General features: G+C 43.9%; 2 protein-coding genes across 2 annotated transcripts; one reads left to right on the forward strand and one right to left on the reverse strand.

The window, feature by feature from the left end:
• Nucleotides 1-684: 684 nt before the first annotated feature.
• On the reverse strand, nt 685-6,439 carry asb3 (ankyrin repeat and SOCS box containing 3). The gene is made up of 9 exons (XM_085467037.1): nt 6,093-6,439; nt 3,599-3,769; nt 3,382-3,494; nt 2,835-2,967; nt 2,508-2,685; nt 2,211-2,429; nt 1,818-2,120; nt 1,070-1,203; nt 685-980 (listed from the first exon to the last, which is right to left on the reverse strand). Exons 1-9 carry the CDS (start codon nt 6,292-6,294, stop codon nt 748-750), a joined length of 1,686 nt encoding a protein of 561 aa, XP_085323163.1. The 5' UTR covers nt 6,295-6,439; the 3' UTR covers nt 685-747.
• A 73-nt stretch (nt 6,440-6,512) lies between these two features.
• On the forward strand, nt 6,513-19,031 carry lg8h10orf88 (linkage group 8 C10orf88 homolog). The gene is made up of 9 exons (XM_085467051.1): nt 6,513-6,686; nt 7,919-8,103; nt 8,262-8,459; nt 8,581-8,650; nt 8,732-8,923; nt 9,152-9,280; nt 10,097-10,220; nt 10,359-10,566; nt 17,969-19,031. Exons 2-9 carry the CDS (start codon nt 7,955-7,957, stop codon nt 18,189-18,191), a joined length of 1,293 nt encoding a protein of 430 aa, XP_085323177.1. The 5' UTR covers nt 6,513-6,686; nt 7,919-7,954; the 3' UTR covers nt 18,192-19,031.
• The last annotated feature ends 398 nt before the right edge of the window (nt 19,032-19,429 follow it).

Here is a 19,429-nt window from a genome sequence, read left to right on the forward strand (position 1 = left end):
AAACACCCCGTAATCCTTCACGCCTGCAGTGCGTAGACTCGTACGAGCCATCTAATCGTCCCCGTACAGCTTTTGATGATCTGGTGCCAATAAAACGGAGGAAGTATATGAATGAGTTTGGATAATTACATCTATTTGTATGATATATATTTCTTGGCTGCTTTGTTATTTTAACCACTAGTGAGCTGTTTATTGACACTAGCTGTACTTCCTGCACAAAAAGGGGAGGGATCACTGCAAATCAATACAACGTTTGTCTATGTGATTGGCTTTTATCCTAATGTATGCTCTCTTCCAGAGTGAGAATTCCCCTCATCCATAGGGCACAAGGGTCACTGAAGAATATGAAAATGGTGTGAATCACACGTGTGCAGTCTCAACATTTCAATCCAAATGAACGCCTGTGGGAGATGTTTGACCATTAGACGGTCCTCTCCAACATCATCAAAACATATGAGGGAATATCTTTTGGAAGAATAGTGTCCAGCGCTCCAGTGACTTTCCAGACATTTCAAGAATAAACATAAAGGAGCAGTAGTGCTGTTCTGGTGGTCCAACACCTTAGTAAGAGGCTTTTTGGTTTTTCTATTAATTTGTCCCTCTTCTGTACCTGACATTCTTCTGTTTAAACCTCCAATCCATCCATACTCCAAATAGGAATGTGCATAAAATGATGAACCAGACTTGAATATTTGCATTTAATGGAATAATATGGATTCTTGGGTTGAACATAAGACACCGATGTGGTCATAGAACATGTCTGTGCTGGTGTGTATTGCGATGTTCCTCGATTCGCTGTAAAATTGGCAATAGTGGCGCGTGTGGGTATGAAGCTTCTGGGATGTCCCTGAATTTAAGGAAATCATGAAGCAGGTTGGGGACAGGAAGCTGTTGGACGACATTGGTCCTCATCAGGATATCTGGTCCCAGCAGTGCTCTGACCTGCAGCCGGCAGATGTGGGAAAGACAGGGGACGGAGTCTGAAAGAAGGTGGAGAGAAAAGATCAATCGCTGCAGTGTTTCCACGTGCAGGTTATTTAAACTCTGCAGTGCATATTTACTGCTGTACCGAAACATGGATGTGGATCCCAGGACTTTTCTGCCACCCTTCGATCCAGAATATGTTTCAAATGGGGAGATAAAGTCGACCAGTTTACAAACTCAAGGAGGTAATTTAACACCTGGCTGTCTGCCTCTTCCAACCTACAAAGGACAGATGACACAAAGGAACAGATAATGATGATGGGTGATCAACCAGCTTTGGATCCTGACTTAAATTTAGCCGATCTCCTGTTTAAAATAATTTTCTCAGGCATATCCAGACAGCTTTAAATATGGAAGCTTTTTTTTTTTTTTTTAAGATTATTCCCCCGAAGTCCTCTTCTGGTGGGGGAAACGGCCACTGCTGGTGAGTGAAGGTAGGAAAATAAAATGAGCGCAATTAAGATGAGTGAATTTGATTTTGGCAGGCAAAAACAGGCTGATGCAAATGCTACTGTGCTAATCTTAATGTCACTAAAATTTAATTGGGATCCTCGTTTAACATCACTGACTAATAAAACCTGTTAACTGTGGGGTTTGACCTTATTTTGGCTTCTGAAGTGGGCGAGTCAGAAAGTTAGAGAACTGTTTACTTAGAACATCCTCTGTGATTTCTCCAAACAGCAGCTGTGCATGAGAGGGTGACCCTGAAACTGTGCCTGGCCAAATTAAACAAAGTCAAGCTTTTGAATTTTAGAGGCCCAAACAGGGAACAGGGAACAAACCTATTACAGCTTGTTGATAACTAAGGAGACAGAGGTGGAGTGGTGCCTTACATGTGGGGCTGAAGCAGTAAAGATGGTTCCAGTCCTGCCTTCAGGAGAGGAGGAAGCCAGCAGCCAGCAAAATGTACTTGGTTTAGAGCCACACAGAGCATCTCGTTCAGTTCTCTCAGCTTCAGCTCAGTTTTCCCATCATGCTGCAGTACAGATTCGTCGCTGGTCACAGCCTCTGGGCGAGGTATCCACTGGTGCTCAAATATCAGCTGCAGCAGGTCTGCTTCGTCAGTGGCCAAAGCATAAATCCAATCTTCCTCATTCAACCTTGCTCCTGCAGCTATCAGCAGTTTCACCGACTCACTGAAAGAGATTTTAATATCAAACTAAAATAAACCATCTGGTTTATCTTGCAAATATGTGCAAGGTGGTAAAATCGGCATTCTTACACACCTGTAAGGTTTCTGGGGTGTGCGATACAAGGCCAGGGAGAGCGGTGAGAGGAGGCCATGGGTGTGTGAGCAGTCCTGGGCGTCTGGGCTGTAACCTTCCCTCAACAGCAATTCCACACTCTTGGTCTGATCGCTGTTAATAGCTACATACACCGGACTCACCATGCTCTCGCCACGGTCGCACGCATGATCCGTAACAGCTATGAGGCTCCTGAGGATGCTGGAGTGACAGAATATCAAAATGTCAAAAATACACAATCAGCCTTATTTTAAAAGAGGTTAATTTATGTGTCAGTACCCGATGTGACCAAACTGGGCTGCGGCGTGAATGGCAAACTGAGGCCAGTCGTGACTGCAGACCATGTTAGGGTCAGCCCCGTGGTCCAACAGGAAGTCCACACAGGCCTGGTGTCCCTCCTGAGAGGCGATGAACAGAGGTGTACTCAGATCAACTGCCTGCGTGTTCACGTTGGCACCTGAAGTGAAAGCAGGTTAAAAATTAACTGTGTAATCTATTTTACTTAATTACTTCCTAAAGAAGAGGCCAAGAGGACATGGAGCATGAGATCCTTTAACAAGGAGGAAAACAAATGTACAGCTACCATTAAAAGTAAATCATATTTACCGGCGTTAACGAGTATTTCCAGGCACCCCCTCTGTCCGTACTGTGCAGCCACAAATAACGGGGAAATCCTGTAATCATCTACTTCCTCCAGGTTGCATTTGTTAACAAGAATGCGCACGATCTCAGTGTGGCCCTTTGGGAGAAACATGATCTTAAATACAATCAGCAAACACACAAGGACCCCACAGCTAATGCTGGCAGCAGAGAGCAGGAACGTTTAAGCCCTACATTCTTCACAGTGAGCATCACAAGAAATCACTGCATCCCTGCATTCTGCTGAACTTTTATGTGCCAGTTTGCACATTTTCTGCAGGTGTTCAAAGGTAAAAAATGAGTTCATTTATAAGTGAAATGTAATAAAAAGGTTAATACATGCACAAAGTCTCTCTCTCTCTGTGCCTTGCAGCCAGTCAGAAAACTTAAGGGCAATAAGGGAAAATCCCCAACAGATGTGACCATGCTTTCCTGACCGAAACCAAAAAGTCATGATCTACTGTTAAATGAAAACTGTTCGTTTAAGAGCGTGAGTGCTAATGCTAATGCCTACCTTATATGCAGCTTGGTGCAGGCAGGTCCAGCCGGACTCTGTGTGCATTCTGTTGACCTCAGCACCTTTTCTTACCAGCAGTGCTACAACATCTGTGTGCCCGTGGCTAACAGCTGGAAGCACATTTTGGGACATTCATTTGGTTAGAGGAGCTTAAAGGGTTAGACAAGCAAAAACAGAAAAAAAATTAAACATCAGTGAAGCGCAGTTGTAATACCTTCATAAAGAGGACAGGACAAGTCGTTAGTGAGCTGGTTGATATCAGCGTGTGCTTTGAGGAGCAGTCGGACCACTGACAGGTGTCCACACTGCGCTGCCAGGTAACAGGCAGACTCACCCTCATGCGTCAGATGGTTCACATAAACACGACTACAGCTGGAGGAGCGTGCTGCACACAGGCGGAAACCAAAGAGGAAGAACAAAACGCAAATAAGAGAAACGCACATATAACTTTAAAACAGCTGCTGAAGTGACTGATTTATCCATTAATCATTCACATCCATCTGGAGTCCAGCAGAGAAGTAGAAGGAGTAGAAATACCCTCAGAGGTGGGAAGTAATGAAGTACAGATACTGTGCTTCTGTACTTTACTTTACTTTGTGTGTGAATGTGTGTGTGAAAGGGTGGATGACTGGATATGTAAAGCGCTTTGGGGTCCTTAGGGACTAGTAAAGCGCTATATAAATACAGGCCATTTACTTTGAATTTTACTCTCTTCATTTTAACACAAACATCTCTACTTCTTACATTTTCTAACCAGGCTGATTTTGTTTAGGTTTAACATATGTGAGCTACTATTTCCTGTCTTTGGGTACTTTCCAGACATCGAACTAATCAGACCCCAAGCAGAAGGAACAATATCCATCACCGGTGCTCGCACATGAAGAGATCAGAGAGGAAAAAAAATACAGTTTGCATCATTTATTTATTCAGTATACTCTGGGATTCAATCAGGCTTAAATCAGGTTTGGGGAACTCCAGGCCTCGAGGGCCGGTGTCCTGCAGGTTTTAGATATCACGCTGGATCAACACACCTGAATCACATGATTAGTTCATTACCAGGGCTCTGGAGAACTTCAAGACATGTCGAGGAGGTCATTTAGCTATTTAAATCAGCTGTGTTGGATCAAGGACACATCTAAAACTTGCAGGACACCGACCCTTGAGGCCTGGACTTCCTCACTCCTGGCTTAAATGATATGGAATGGTATTTCTTTGGTGCAGATGCCCATAAGCTGCGGCTTGTGCTACAGAAGAGGAGGAGAGACTAACATTTTCTAATGGACATTTTAAATGCAATGTTTCTAAGAAATATCATCAAAGCCACAAACTGATTCATACACTGGATTCCACCTTTGCACTAGCCTTATGCTGTCAATGGGAACGCCATGTAATGGAAAATATTAGGATTCTGCTCTTTTCAGTGTCAAGCTGACCTGGCTCAATGAAAGGCTCCACAGTATCAGATTCTGCCTGTCAATACAAGTACAAGTACATCTTTTTCACAAAGAAGCATCCATGTAAATCAATAAAACGACAGCTCATGTAACATCAGCTCATATCCTGCTGGATAAATCCATAAAGAGGAGCAGGACGGGCCGGCTGATGACAGGCTGTGCACAAAATCTGTAAAATCCCACTTTAACCTTTCACTATAGTCATCTTACTGTTTGGGTTTCACGACAAAGTCACACATCTAAAGTGCAGTCAGCAGCAAAGAGAGCTTTTTAAATTCCCTTTCTTTTTTTGTTCAGCATATCAGGAGTTCAAGCTGAGTTAATTTATTAGAATTTGAATTTAAGTTGAAATAAAGTTTGTATAAATAATATTTTATTATAATATTAATATGGAAGGTGGAAGTTTGAGCACATATCAGAGTGTGTACTTTTGTGTACTTTTTCACCGTTACTTGAGTAAAGAAGTACTTGTGTAATGTACTTGAGTAGTCCCGACCTGTCGTCCATCTGAAATACCACATCGAGCAACAATGTGAAAGCACTTTGCTTTTCAAAAGTTTGGCAGTTGTTGTTAAATGTTTTTTGAACTAAACATGCTGCTGTCCTAAAAATGCAAAATGAGCATGTATTTATGAAAAAGCAATAAATAATCTCAGTTTTCACTTTCTATCAAGTGAAAGCTCCCTGATTCGATCCCGGGAGTAGACACGCATCCCTTTGAAGCTGCTCCAGGTACATCTGCCAGTCAAACATAGTATGACTGTAATGGGCCCAAACATATTGTGTTACTGTGTGAGAACATCAGGAGTGGCAGAGAAGTATGTGAGGCTGGTGCAAGACATATTAGAGGGCAGTGAGACAGTGGTGGAGGAGGGTAGGAGTGACAGATGGGTTGAAGGTGAGGGTGGGATAAGATCCGGGATTGGCTCTGAGCCCCTTCTTGTTTGGAGCGATGGGGACTGTTGGACACTAGGGTCTCTTCTAACTTTGCATCCAACGTTAGACAGGCAAGGCTGAGACCTTTCGGACATGTGCAGAAGACGGACAGTGGCCAAAGGATGCAGAAGATGGAGGTGCCAGGCAGGAAGAAAAGAGGAAGACCTCAGAGGAGGTTCGTGTGAAGGAGGACATGAAGAGGGTTGGTGTGACAGAGGAGGATGCTGGGATAGGGTGAGAAGAAGGAAGGCAGATGATCCGCCTTTGGAGACACCTAAAGGAAGTAGTACTGGATACCTGTGCAGCAGCCTCTCTTACCTCTGACAGCTGACAGGATTTCCTGGACGCACACTTTGCTGCCAGCTGCCGCCGCCTCGTGCAGGGGGGTCCAGCCTCGGTTGTCCCGACAGTCCACACTGCAGCCTCTCTGAATCAGCGTCCTCAGCCGCCTAGTGCAGCCTGAGCGAGCGGCAGCGGCCACACTGGACACCGTGTCTCGGTAGCACTCAGTGAAGTCCATGCCCAGGTTCACAGAGACATTCGTTATTTTAACTTCAACAAGGATTAACAGTCAAAACACAACCTCAGAGTTACTCTGGATGATTTTGCACAACCCGACGTACACGTTTCTGTTGGGTCCGGAAAAGTTTTTAATTTAAATCAAGAAATAAACATGTCTTTAGTTACCAAACAGACGTTAGGAACGGAACAACGGCATTCCGAGCGGCGCCTGTTGATGACGTCACACCACAACAATCCTACGATCCAGCGTCGCGTGTCAGCTGTAGCTTCAGCTAATCGTTTAGCCGTTAATTGTTGCTAAAATTAGCAGATTTTCAGACATGTTTGGAGAAACGTGAAGAAGAAGAGCCTGGAAGCTTCTTCTCAGCGGGTTCAGGAGGCACTCTGAAGGTAAACGCGCTTTATTTCCCGTCACGGCGAGACGTTCACAGAGTTACTGCAGCTGTAGCAAAGAATCGGATGTGACAACATACAACCGATCAGTACTGTGTGTACTCCTGCTCTACACGTCATTCAGAGTAACATTTGTGCCTGTAATTTAAAACAAACTGTCAGAAATCAAACATATCACATATTCATCATCATATTCATTTAAATCTGAAATCTGGCCCACCTGACTAACTGTGGACCAGGGAGACCAGCGGTCCCGCTTTGTGTGGGACTGCACAGCATTTCTATTACTTAAAGTAGAAAAAGAATGATCATAAAAGCAAACTTTAGTTGAAATAAAAGTTTACAGAGAGTAAAAACAAAATGACGAGTCATATCTTAAGATTTGGGACAGAGTTGTTAAAGCTAGGTTAGGCAGCGACGTGATGATCGGTGAGCAGCAGTATGGTTTCATGCTGAGAAAGAACTCCAGAGATGTGATGTTTGAGAGTACTGATGGAGAAATATAGAGAAGGTCATAAGGAGCTTCACTCTTTATTTATGGATCAGCGAAAGCGGAAAATAGTGTGTCAAAAGAGGAACTTTGGCACTCTGGCAGAGAACAGTGGTGAGGTGTGCGGTAAGAGAGACAGGTGGGCTGAGGGTGGGATTACACCAGTGATCTGCTCTGAGCTCCTTTGCAGTAGTGATGGACAGGCTGACAGATGAGGTCAGACAGCAGTGTTTGTCGATTATGATGTTTGCAGACGACACTGTGATCCGCAGTTAGACGAGGGAGCTGGAAGAAGCGAGAAAGAATACATGCATGAATGAGAGGGAGACAGGTGGAAGAGGCTGAGTGAGTGGATGAGTTTAAATACCTAGGGTCAACCATACAAGCAACGGACAGTGCACAAGAAGAAGATGGAGACAAAAAGACAACACGAGCAAAACATGTTAAGATTTTCACTGGAAGTGACAAAGATGGACAAGATTAGAAATGAGTACATCAGAGGGACAGCTGAGGCTGAGCGGTCTGGAGACAGAGAGAGTGAGGCTGGGATGGTTTGGATGTGTGCAGAGGAAGGATCGTGGATATATTGGAGCTGCAGCTCCAGTATATCCACTATCTTTGCCAAAGACAAAAGCACATGACTCTTATTGTTTCTGTCTTACAGTGGCTTTATTCAGTCTTTAATCTTGTCTTGAATCTGTAACCCGTTCTCCTAATTGTTTCCAATTTTGTATCCTAGGTCGTTGGCTCAAAGGTTACAGCAAGCCGCAGCATTATGGTGGACATCTCTGTGAAAAGTGAAGCTGCTTGGGTCTGTCACACTCAGGGGCGTCAACTGGCTGACGTCGTTCTTCCTGTTCACATCAATAACACGGCCAAAGAAGAAGATGAAGTCAGTGAGTTGGACAGAGAAGAAACTCACTGGTAAGAAGCTTCTAGCTGATATTAAGAAGCAGTTAGTGCTATAATCAATAGGCAGTTGCAATTAATCTTTGTCTAGTCGCACAGAAGGCAAAGATGAGAAGTGGATTTTCCTTTTATTTAAGTGAATGGTACATTTCCCACTTATCTGCCACACACAGTGGTGATCCAGTGCTGCTAGAGCAGATGGAGGAAGGGTCTCCTTGTGTCCTGAAGTTCCACTGCAACCCCAGCTTACCTGCCACCATCAGCCGCCTGCTCGTTATAAGTGAGGCTCGAACCATGGAGGTTTACAGCCAGACCGGAGAGTACTGTGGGACTGTACGGGGATCGAAGGACGACAGCATCCAGCTAGACAGGTACACAGGCTGCACAGGTCAGAAGAGCCAATGAGCAAAGGGTCTTCGGTCTTCTGATAAAGACGCTGCTGATTGTCTGATGTTAAGAAGTGATGCTTCTTCTTTTGTTTGTGAATCACAGTGCTGACAGAGGGCCTTTCTATAAGAAGCAGCTGATCATTGAGGAGCCATCCTCTGCCTGTGAAGTGAAGGTAAAACAGAACATTTTAGTTTATGCAGTTTGTTACACAGTCGTGTTTGTATGAGAATCTAACGAGCTGCTTCTCTCCCAGTTACTCTCCCTGGCAGGTAGGAGCAGTGTTATGGTGGCTAAAGTCATCGTGAGTCTTCAGCTGCTGCAGTCCTGCCCAGCCCCAAACCCGGGCATAGACATGCAGCGAGTGCAGTGTCTGATGGAGGAGATGGGAACAAGCCTGTCGCCAGGAGCTCAGAATCTCATGGAAATGGTGCAGTTCCAGCAGAAGGTAAATTAGCTCAGAGATGCTCTCTCTGACATTTATAATGTGGGTGTTTCCTGCTGATGAGAGTATGCCTTATGGATTTGAGTTTCTGTGTACCTTGTCAGGCCTCTGTCTCAGATCTTACTGTTACTGGAACTGGAACGGCTTCTCTGAGTGTCCAAAGCATAAGAACTAACCAGACATAAAGAATGAAACAGGGACTGAAGCATGTGTTGGTGTTTGTCTCTCCAGAATCAGACCGGCTCTCTGGCTGGTTTCCTGCCTCTCCTGATGGGCAGTGGAGCTTTCTCTGGTTTGGGGAGAGAAGTCAGCATGTGTCCAGGAGCTGGCAATATTCTGCCTCGACCTGCAGAATTTAAGGTACAAAAACCCATTTGTGCTGTTCTTTGTTCTTAGATTAGACCATTTAAAAACTCGGCCCACACCAGTTTGGTGCAGAAGAAAAGAGTGAAGTGATTTTGTGAGTGTGAACAGAGCCTGAAGCAGAAAGCCTGGATTAACAAAGAAAGTTCAGAAAAACTAAACTGGCTGGAGTCTGAGGTTTGGTCTGGAGTGTCTGCCAGAACTTTAATCCATTAATGCTGCCTGTTTGATGAACTCAAAGAAAAACCTTGGACCACTTCATTGATTGTGATGATCGTGTTTTTCTATTATGTGAAATGTTTGAGTGATTCTAATTGTCCGCATATAATTGTACAGAAAGAAGAAAGCTGATTGATGTTTAGAGGTTTTTATGTTTTCTTGGAACCTTTAGATGCCACAGCTATAAATTCTAATGTGATTTAAAGGTAGCTAAAAAAAGAAGCCACTGTGATCAGAGGCTCTTTAGCTAAGCTCAGCTAGTCCGACTAGTTTTGTGCTACAGTATTATTTCAGATTTGTCTTGTTTACATGTATGATAAGAGAGACATCTGAAAGTCAGATTCTGGCTTTAGCTTGTTTTGTCCACATGTGCAGTGAGTGTATTTCAGCTTAAAGCAGTGAAGGAATCAGGTAATCTTCCACCAGCTGCTCAGATTCACAACTAAAGTTAAGTAAAGTCAGATATCCTTTTAGAGACTATGCACACAAATCCACCTGCATCTCTGTATGCTTCTGTCAGCTTGACGCAGATATAATGTGTGTTCAGAAGATGTTTAAACACTCTGTAAGTCAGATGTTTTTCAATGTCGCTAGCCTCCAGACAGCTTCCTGAGGCCTGCAGATGAAGATTCACAGACCCAGAACGGAGTGATGTCGGAGGGCTCCACCCCCTCCTCCGTAGACCTGCCAATGTCCAGTGTCAGCACTGATAACACTAGTAAGGATGATCATGTCTGTTATGGTCACATACATGAACATGGTAGTCACTAAGGAGTGGATTTGGGCTTCTACTTGTAGAAAAACTTATTTGTGGTAATTCTCTAACACCTCGATAAAACCTTTTATCCGTCTCCAGCGAGTCCCAGTGAGAACGGCGGCCCGATGAGCTACACTCAGCTGACAGAGATGCTGTCGCACTTCCTGAAGGAACAGGGGGTCAACCAGGGGTTCGGCTCCGGTCCCGAGCTTCTGCCCATGCTCCAGAACGTCTGCGGTCAGGTGACCCAGCTGAGACTGGATGATGCTGCAGCAGAGAAGGAGAAGATGATGAGAAACGGCACGTGGTGAGTCGAGTGTAGCGAGCACTTTTCCTACAGCAGCTCCATGTTGGAATCAGATGATTTGGCGCCACCTTGTGTTAGAAAAGAATCAGAAATCAGAAAGGGTTTTATTGCCAAATGTTGAGCGGGTTTACAACATTAGGAAATTGCTGCGGTGCTTCAGTGCAAACATACTGTTATAAATACTGTTATAAATTAAGCTTAAATAGACATGAAAATAAAAATGAGAATAAGAATTAAAAGTGCTAAGTAGATAGATATATACATGATATATACATGATATATACATGAGTGCAGGTGGTGATCAGTGCCAAACATGGAATGATGCAGTGAACACAGCGTAGGGTCATGTGTTAGTGGCGGGGACAGTCATATGGTTATTGTTCATGTGTCCAACAGCAGAGGGGAAGAAACTGTTCTTATGGCGAGAGGTTCTGGTGCGAATGGACCGGAGCCTCCTGCCTGAGGGGAGCAGGTCAAACAGACTGTGTCCAGGGTGAGAAGGGTCAGCTGAGATCCGAGCTGCACGCCCCAGTGTCCTGGAGGTGTACAGGTCCTGCAGAGATGGGAGTCTGCAGCCAATCACCTTCTCAGCAGAGCGCACAACACGCTGCAGTCTCTGTTTGTCCCTGATAGTGGCTCCAGCGTACCACACGGTGATGGAGGAGGTGAGGATGGACTCGATGATTGCAGTGTAGAACTGCAGCATCGTCCGTGTTGGCAGGTTGAATTTCTTCAGCTGCCTCAGGAAGTACATCCTCTGCTGGGCTTTCTTAATGACGGAGGTGATGGTGGGCTCCCACTTCAGGTCCTGGGTGATGGTGCTACCCAGGAAGCGGAATGAGTCCACAGAGGTGATGGGGGTGTCAGTCAGGATGATGGGGGGGAGTGGAGCTGTGTGCTTCCTGAAGTCCACAATAATCAAGTCAAGTCAAGTCAACTTTATTTGTCAATTCTGCCACATGTACAGGACATACACAGAATAGAAATTGCGTTACTCTCAAACCCTAGTGATTAGAAAAATGCAAATAAAATAATTAAAAAGTAAAAATTTAAATAAATACAATACAATTTTACGTATAACAAAAAAAAAAAAAAAAAAAGCTATGCAATATACAATATACAATATTCAAGTAAGAAGGCATAGTGGTGCAAAATAGGCAAATAGTGCAAATGGAGATTTAGTAGTGTACGGTAAGAGATAGTGTAACAACAAAAAATCTCCACTGTCTTCTGGGCATTCAGCACCAGGTTGTTGTGGCTGCACCAGGACACCAGACGTTCAACCTCCCTCCTGTAGGCAGACTCATCCCCGTCCGAGATGAGTCCAATAACGGTGGTGTCATCTGCAAACTTGATTAGCTTGACAGACTGGTGGGTGGAGGTGCAGCAGTTGGTGTACAGGGAGAAGAGCAGAGGAGAAAGAACACAGCCCTGAGGGGAGCCGGTGCTGATGGTCCGGGAGTCCGAGACATTCTTTCCCAGCCTCACGTGCTGCTTCCTGTCCGTCAGGAAGTCAGTGATCCACCGGCAGATGGGATCAGGCACATTCATCTGGGAAAGCTTGCCTCGGAGATGGTCTGGAAGGATGGTGTTGAAGGCAGAGCTGAAGTCCACAAACAGGATCCTGGCGTAGGTTCCTGGGGAGTCCAGATGCTGCAGGATGAAGTGTAGGGCCATGTTGATGGCGTCATCTACAGACCTGTTGGCTCTGTATGCAAACTGCAGGGGGTCCAGGAGGGGGGCCGTGAGGGTCTTGCGATAGGAGAGAACCAGGCGCTCAAAAGACTTCATGACCACAGATGTCAGAGCCACGGGTCTGTAGTCATTTAGTCCAGTGATCCTAGGTTTCTTGGGGACAGGGATTATGGTGGAGGACTTGAAGCAGGCAGGCACATGACATGCCTGCAGTGAGGAGTTGAAAATGCCAGAAAACACTGGGGCCAGCTCGTTTGCACAGTGTCTGAGGGTGGCAGGAGACACACCGTCTGGGCCGGGAGCTTTTCGAGCATTCAGACTCTTAAACTGCTTCCTCACATCTGCTTCATGAATATGAAGAGTTGTGGTGGGAGGAGGTGGTGTGAAATCCTTTTTTGTGTGGGGTGAGGAGGGGGGTGTTGTAGGTGAAGTATCATGAAGAATCATTACAGGAATCCTGCAGCAGCTTTTTGCATAATACTAAAGACTTTGGTTCTTAGTGGCTCAAGGATTTCTGCTTTTAACTGGAGCTGTGTCTTAAAATTGGACGAGTCCAATGCACGTTCCTTGGTAGGTGTTCAGTTTTCAGTTTTTGTGTGTACATGCTGCAGAAGTCTTCACAGACGGAATATTAGGGACACTCTTTTTTTAATGCAGAAATGCATCATAATTGTACTTTTTCCTACATTAAACCAGCTGTTTCAACACTTCAACCATACATTCATTTATACAGCACTTTATCTTACGCACTTCTGTCTACCTCACCCAGCTCATTTAAGATAAGATAAGATAAGATAAGATAAGATAAGATAAGATAAGATAAGATAAGATAGAACTTTATTAATCCCTCGGGTGGGTTCCTCTGGGAAATTCGACTTCCAAAAAAAGCACAGCAACGACCGAAGTTACAGTTACAGAACTGTTATATATATATATACACACACACACACATATATAAATACAGAGACAATATAAATAAAATATACAAAGGGGATAAATAGAATAAATAGGAATAAAAAATAAAAATACAAGTGAATTGCACATTTCAAGTATTGAGTCTATTGCACTGTTGACTATTTACAAAAAGTATTGCACAAGGTATTGCACAGTGAGGTGAAGAGGCACTACAGCTTAGTTGTTCCCTCTCCTTTGTCCTCCTGTTTCCCCTCCCTCTCCCCTCCAGAGAGGAGTTAAACAGTTTGATGGCGTGTGGGACAAAGGAGTTTTTAAGTCTGTTAGTTCTTGTCTTTGGGAGAAGCAACCTGTCACTGAACAGACTCTTCTGGTTGTTAATGGCCGTGTGCAGAGGATGCCTGGCATTGTTCATAATGTCCAGCAGTTTCTTTAATGTCCTTTTCTCTGCCACTGTCACCAGAGTGTCCAGCTTCATGCCGACCACAGAGCTAGCCTTCCTGATCAGTTTCTCCAGCCTGGATGAGTCCCTCTTTGCTGTGCTGCTCCCCCAGCACACCACAGCATAGAAAAGTACTCCAGCAACCACCGACTGGTAAAACATCCTCAGGAGCTTCCTGCAGATGTTAAAAGACCTCAGCCTCCTGAGGAAGTACAGTCGGCTTTGGGCTTTTTTATACAGGTGCTCTGTGTTGCATGACCAGTCCAGTTTATTGTCCACCCACAGCCCGAGGTAGATTTAGAATAAACACCTAACCTAACATGTGTGTTTCTGGACAGCTTTATCAGCTGTGGCCTTTCACATGCACAGATCTGTCAGTCGTTCCCGTTTCTGCTGTTGTGTTTGGGACCTTTTCTTCTGATTTAATTGTTTTCTTCCCAGAAGCTCCTCCTGCATCTGGCGTCATTAAACATACTCACACTTGTGTTTGCTCACCACATGCCTGTCACATTTTCCTCACACTGTGGAGCCACTTGGTGAAATTTTCTTCTTGTTAATGATGTCAGTGCAGCATTTGACACAGTTGACCACAACATATTACTCAAACAACTGGAGAACTGGGCAGGTCTTTCAGGAACTGTACTAAACTGGTTCAAAGCATACTTAGAAAACAGGAAATACTTTGTATCAACAGGTAACTTCACATCTGAGCAGACAAGTATCACATGTGGAGTTCCCCAAGGTTCCATCTTGGGACCCCCTCTGTTTAACATTTACATGCTCCCACTGGCACAGATTATAAAGAACAACAAAATAAACTACCACAGCTATGCAGATGACACACAAATATATATCACAATGTCACCAGGAGACCGAGGCCCTGTACAGGCTCTTGGTAAATGCATTGAGGAAATCAATGACTGGTTGTGCCACAATTTTCTCCAGCTAAACAAAAACAAAACTGAGGTAATAGTCTTTGGCGCCAAAGAAAAACGATTACAGGTCACCAGAGAACTTCAATCTATACATCTAAAAACCACAAACCAGGCGAGAAATTTGGGTGTAGTGATGGATGCAGACCTAAACTTAGAAAAACACATTAAGACAATAACAAAGTCAGCTTACTATCACCTCAAGAATATATCAAGGATAAAAGATCTGATGTCTCAACAGGACCTGGAAAAACTAGTCCATGCATTCATCTTTAGTAGGCTTGATTACTGTAACAGCATCTTTACAGGTCTACCTAAAAAATCAGTCAGACAACTACAGCTCATTCAGAACTCTGCTGCTCGAGTCCTCACTAAGACCAAAAAAGTGGACCACATCAGTCCAGCTCTGAGGTCTTTACACTGGCTGCCTGTCCGTCAGAGGATAGACTTTAAAGTTCTGATGCTGGTCTATAAAGCTCTGAATGGTTTAGGACCAAAATACATCAATGACCTCCTGACCCAGTATGAACCTTCCAGATCCCTCAGGTCATCTGGATCCGGTCTTTTATCAGTTCCCAGAGTCAGAACCAGACACGGAGAAGCTGCATTCAGCTTTTATGCTCCTTATATCTGGAACAAACTCCCAGAAAGCCTCAGATCAGCTGAAACACTCAGTTTATTTAAATCCAGGTTGAAGACTCACCTGTTCTCAGCTGCATTTGAATAAAGCACCAAATCCACACTTTAAGCTTAAATTTCAAAACTTACACTAACTACTGATCTTATCTATTTTGATTTTATCTGTTTTGTTTGTTTGTTTGTTTGCTTGTTTTAATCAATTTTAAATCATGCTTTTTATTTGTTTTTGTTTCTAATGTCTCTGTAAAGCACTTTGAATCACTTGCTGTTGAATTGTGCTATACAAATAAACTTGCCTTGCCTTGATGTAAATGATATAAAACTGCGAGGTATGGCTGTTGTTATCGGAACAGTAAGCATTTGTGTTTGCTGTGTTTCGGTTACCACAGCTGTGTGATTGTTGCACAGTCACGTTGTTGAGGCTCTGAGCGTGTGGATTAAACAGAGACTCGTTTGTCCAACAGAACAATGCTTTTGATTGTCTGAGGTCACATTTCTAGCTGATAGTGTTAGTGAAGAATGAGCAGACGCCCAAACATTTCCTACATGCTGGAATATTCATGGATATCATGACATCTGCTGGGAGGATCTCTCCTGTGGTGATTCCCAAAAATCATTCTGGCTGTTAAACAGCTGACAGGCACAGGTAGGCAGAAGGCGCTGCCGTTGGTTAGAGGCTGGCTGATACTGAAACAATAGAGGTCATTTATCAGGACCGCTGTTTGTGTGACTCATTAAAATATCTGAAAAGCTGCATCAGAACAAACAGAATCCTTTATGTATTTATTTATTTGTGGCTGGAGTAACTTTCCAGCTGACCCTAGTGTCACTCTTCAAATAAAAATGTCTCTGTGAGTTAAACTGCACAATAAATCAGGCTCTCTGTCAGATCTGTGCAGCACATGTGGGCTGACAGAGCGTGACTCCACATCGAGGACAGCGACACGACGGTACGTCTTTCCCACGAGTCGTCGGACTAAAATATTTAAAGAGTTTAAGACTTCAGGTGTGATGCCAGAAAACCGAGGACAAGTAATAAATGGTGTAGATTACTTAAAGGCTTTGCTTGCTTTGAACAGTAGATGTTAATTGTTTCGGTTTTTATAATCGTCTTTGGCTGTTGTTAGTTTTTCTGCTCCTTTGTGTTTTTGTAGTTTTTCCTCTGTTCTCACGTGTTTGTGTTTATTTGTGTTTATGTGAGATTATTCCTGGTCTCCATTTCTGTTTGCTTCCTGTTTTATTTTGAAGTTTAGCTCCTTGTGTTTTCTCTCTGTGTGTTCACTTCCTTTGTTTATTCTTTCCCCCTGATGCTGTTTGTCTGGAGTTCACGTGCACATTTACTTTTTATTGCCTTTTTATCACAGCGTGAAGGTTAATAACATTTTTTATAACAGCTTGTTTGTAGATTATCTGACTTTACGTCTGCTGTAATCTGAGATGGGTTCATTTATTTGCTCCAAACTAAGACTCGTCTTAGTCTGAGTTTCACAGAGACATTTTTAACTAGTCTTCATTATGCATAATTAGATTGCCAGCTTTAAAATTGAAGGTGGATTGTCTCCATTTCCAGTTTGTGTTAAAGATTCACTGCTGTGTGTTGAGTCGTTTTTGAGTTTTTGCAGATAAGTTGGTGTTTTCCATGCAAACGTCTGGTTACTGCAGCCCTCTGCTAGCGACCAAAGAAATGTAAGGAGGTTTTCTGCATATCTCTTTACAATGGATGTCACTCTAGAGACTGCCTGAAGCTTCCAGTAACTATTTGCTGATCACTCACAGAATACACACTTTTCTCTAGTGGTGAGTAGTTGTTCGGCGGCGACTGACTGGTCTCCAAGCCTGTGTGAAGGGGCTTTAGCTTAACAGCAATCGCCAGCAACCACTTGCCAGCTTGTTGTGGAATACTCATTTTTCCCAGCACCTGGTTGCTAAATTGTCAGCAACTGACCTCTAGGCCTGTATGACTGAGGCCTTCATTACCGATATGGAAGCGCAGTACATCAAGCCTGTCATACTTTTACCTTCTGATATTTCATAAAGCAGGAGAGTGCCCTGTGAGGATGTCGTACAGTAACCATCAGTGTGCAGACAAGGATCAGAGACAGCGCTCACTGACTGAACAGGAGTTTCCTTGGTTTAGTTACTGGAGCTGCCAGACTGGTGTGACTGAATCAAGGAAAGAAAAAAATGGAGGATTTTGTGGATTTGTCAGGATCATTGAGGGCAAAATAGTAATGCTGTTGGACTCTGCATGTAAACCACCAAAACAGAAATGTTGCAAAAAGACTGAAAATATTTAAGGTGGAAAAAAATTATTTATTTATCTTTTTAGTGTTTTCAGTTTAGAAAGTTTCCTCCTGGTGGTTTGGCTGAATCAGTGTGGATGCAGCAGGATTGTGAGGTCTGAGGAAGATGATGGTCAGCACCGACTGTGTGGGTGGTTTAGCTTATGTTTAGGCTTTTGTCTCTTGATGTGGCTTCATTTTCAAGAATCGCCCACAGTCACTCCGCTCTGTCAGAATCACACAGTAGAAATACACATACAGACCAGCGACCCGGTCAAAAAACTTCATCTCTGATTAGTGATGATCAGGCAAAGGTTTGACTGACCTTAAATAGTCCCCTTTATTTTAATTCAGTGTCAGCTTGCACACTTCAACTTGTCTGACAGTGGCTTCAGCTGTATACCTCCTCATAAATCGGCAACACCAGCGGCTGATGCACACAGATTTTATTAAGTCCAACTTTCTCAAAAAGTGTTACTGTTTCTTTTATGTCCCTTCAGGGAGTTGGACTCAGCTATGGAGCGCCGTCTGGAGGAGATGGAGAAGAGGCTGAAGGAGCACATGGACCGCCGCTTGGATGCTTTGGAGCAGAAGCTGGAGAAGGCCCTGCTGAGCGCTTTGCCGCTGGTCACCCTTAACCACGGAGCCATGAGCAGCTCAGCACGAGGAGCAGCAGATACCGGACCGGCGGAGCAGATCGCCCCGACGCCAGCCATGCATTGAGTCCAGAAGCACTAAAAAGACTAACATTGAACCCCGGAAGCCTTAATTCTCTTCTTCATCGTCCTCAAACCAGACTCGAGCGTGGGATGGAAGCAGGCCGGGACAGAAACGCCAACAAAGACGGAGCAATAAAACTAGAAGCCTGAAATATGAGGTTAACATGTAAAACCAGCAGTGTTGCTGTAAGTTCATATTCTGTAGAAATGTTATCTCCTGTAAAAAGTGACTGTCTCGTCAGCGCGACTACAATGGCTGCACTGCATTTTGAACAACATGAGAAGTGTACAGGAAGAGGACGAGACTCTTTCAAAAAAGTGTTGATGTGCAGCAGAGCTGACTTACATGAAGTGTTCAGCTGAAATGCAACCCACTTATCTCTCCCTGCTCTTCTTTTCTCCTCTGTATATGCACTGAAACTCATCATTGTACCAGTTATTTAAACAGTTAATGGTTTGGTCTTTGAACAGCACTAAAACAAAGTCATCTTCAAAAGTCTCGGTTTGTCTAATCAGCTGTCTCAAACAAGTAAAACAGAAAAGCAGCAGATGTTCACGTGTCAGAGAAGATTACATGGTTTACATTAGAAACGACTAAACGACACTGATGTGATGTGAAGGCTGTTCGGGCCTGACCTGCTCGGCTCAGTTTGTTTTAAAACTTGCTCCTGTTAAGGAGACTAAATCGAACGTGTAACTGTACTTTAATACGGCACTGTAATGTTTTAAGTACTGTACATGTCTGTAAACTATTAAAACGGCTGTGCTGACCTGTGATGTTTACCTGTACTGATGTGAGTCTAGTAAATGTATTTATACAGCTTAATAAAGTTTTTAAAACGTTGTGCAGGTTCTCTTATTTCTGGAGAATTTGGTAAAGCAAACAAGTTCTCATGAAATCCTGAGAAGGCTGCGTGCAAGACACCGAGCGAGGCCTGTGAGCTGCTTCAGGCCCACAGCTCCAGATGTGTTAGTGTGCATCCCTCTGATCACATCTCTCATTCTGGTGCCACCACCAGAGATATATGTGAATAAATCATTTCAGACTGTCGGTGACATGAGACAGTAACACACCTAGTTTCAGATATAAAAATGAGGGGAAACTGAAGAATACAGGGGTAGCTATTACAGTCAGTACAGTTTGGTGGTTGATTTGGTTTCTTTGGGCTCCAGCGGTGCATTTTCCAACTGTTAACACACGCCCAAAATTACTGACAACAATAGCTGAAGGAAAATGTTGCA

The sequence above is a fragment of the Copadichromis virginalis genome, linkage group LG8, assembly GCF_057382275.1.
Source record: "Copadichromis virginalis isolate Kocher_CV1m ecotype Utaka linkage group LG8, C_Virginalis_male_GT1.1, whole genome shotgun sequence".
NCBI classification, from domain to species: domain Eukaryota; kingdom Metazoa; phylum Chordata; class Actinopteri; order Cichliformes; family Cichlidae; genus Copadichromis; species Copadichromis virginalis.

Bases quoted from the DNA above. Each gene is read 5' to 3' on its own strand.
- lg8h10orf88 (XM_085467051.1), top strand. From the start codon at position 7,955: ATGGTGGACATCTCTGTGAAAAGTGAAGCTGCTTGGGTCTGTCACACT. The intron at 8,104-8,261 runs GTAAGAAGCTTC...TGCCACACACAG, and splicing joins GACAGAGAAGAAACTCACTG to TGGTGATCCAGTGCTGCTAG. The intron at 8,651-8,731 runs GTAAAACAGAAC...CTTCTCTCCCAG, and splicing joins CCTCTGCCTGTGAAGTGAAG to TTACTCTCCCTGGCAGGTAG.
- asb3 (XM_085467037.1), bottom strand. From the start codon at position 6,294: ATGGACTTCACTGAGTGCTACCGAGACACGGTGTCCAGTGTGGCCGCT. The intron at 3,495-3,598 runs GTATTACAACTG...ATGTGCTTCCAG, and splicing joins GTCCTGTCCTCTTTATGAAG to CTGTTAGCCACGGGCACACA. The intron at 981-1,069 runs GTACAGCAGTAA...ACCTTCTTTCAG, and splicing joins GGATCCACATCCATGTTTCG to ACTCCGTCCCCTGTCTTTCC.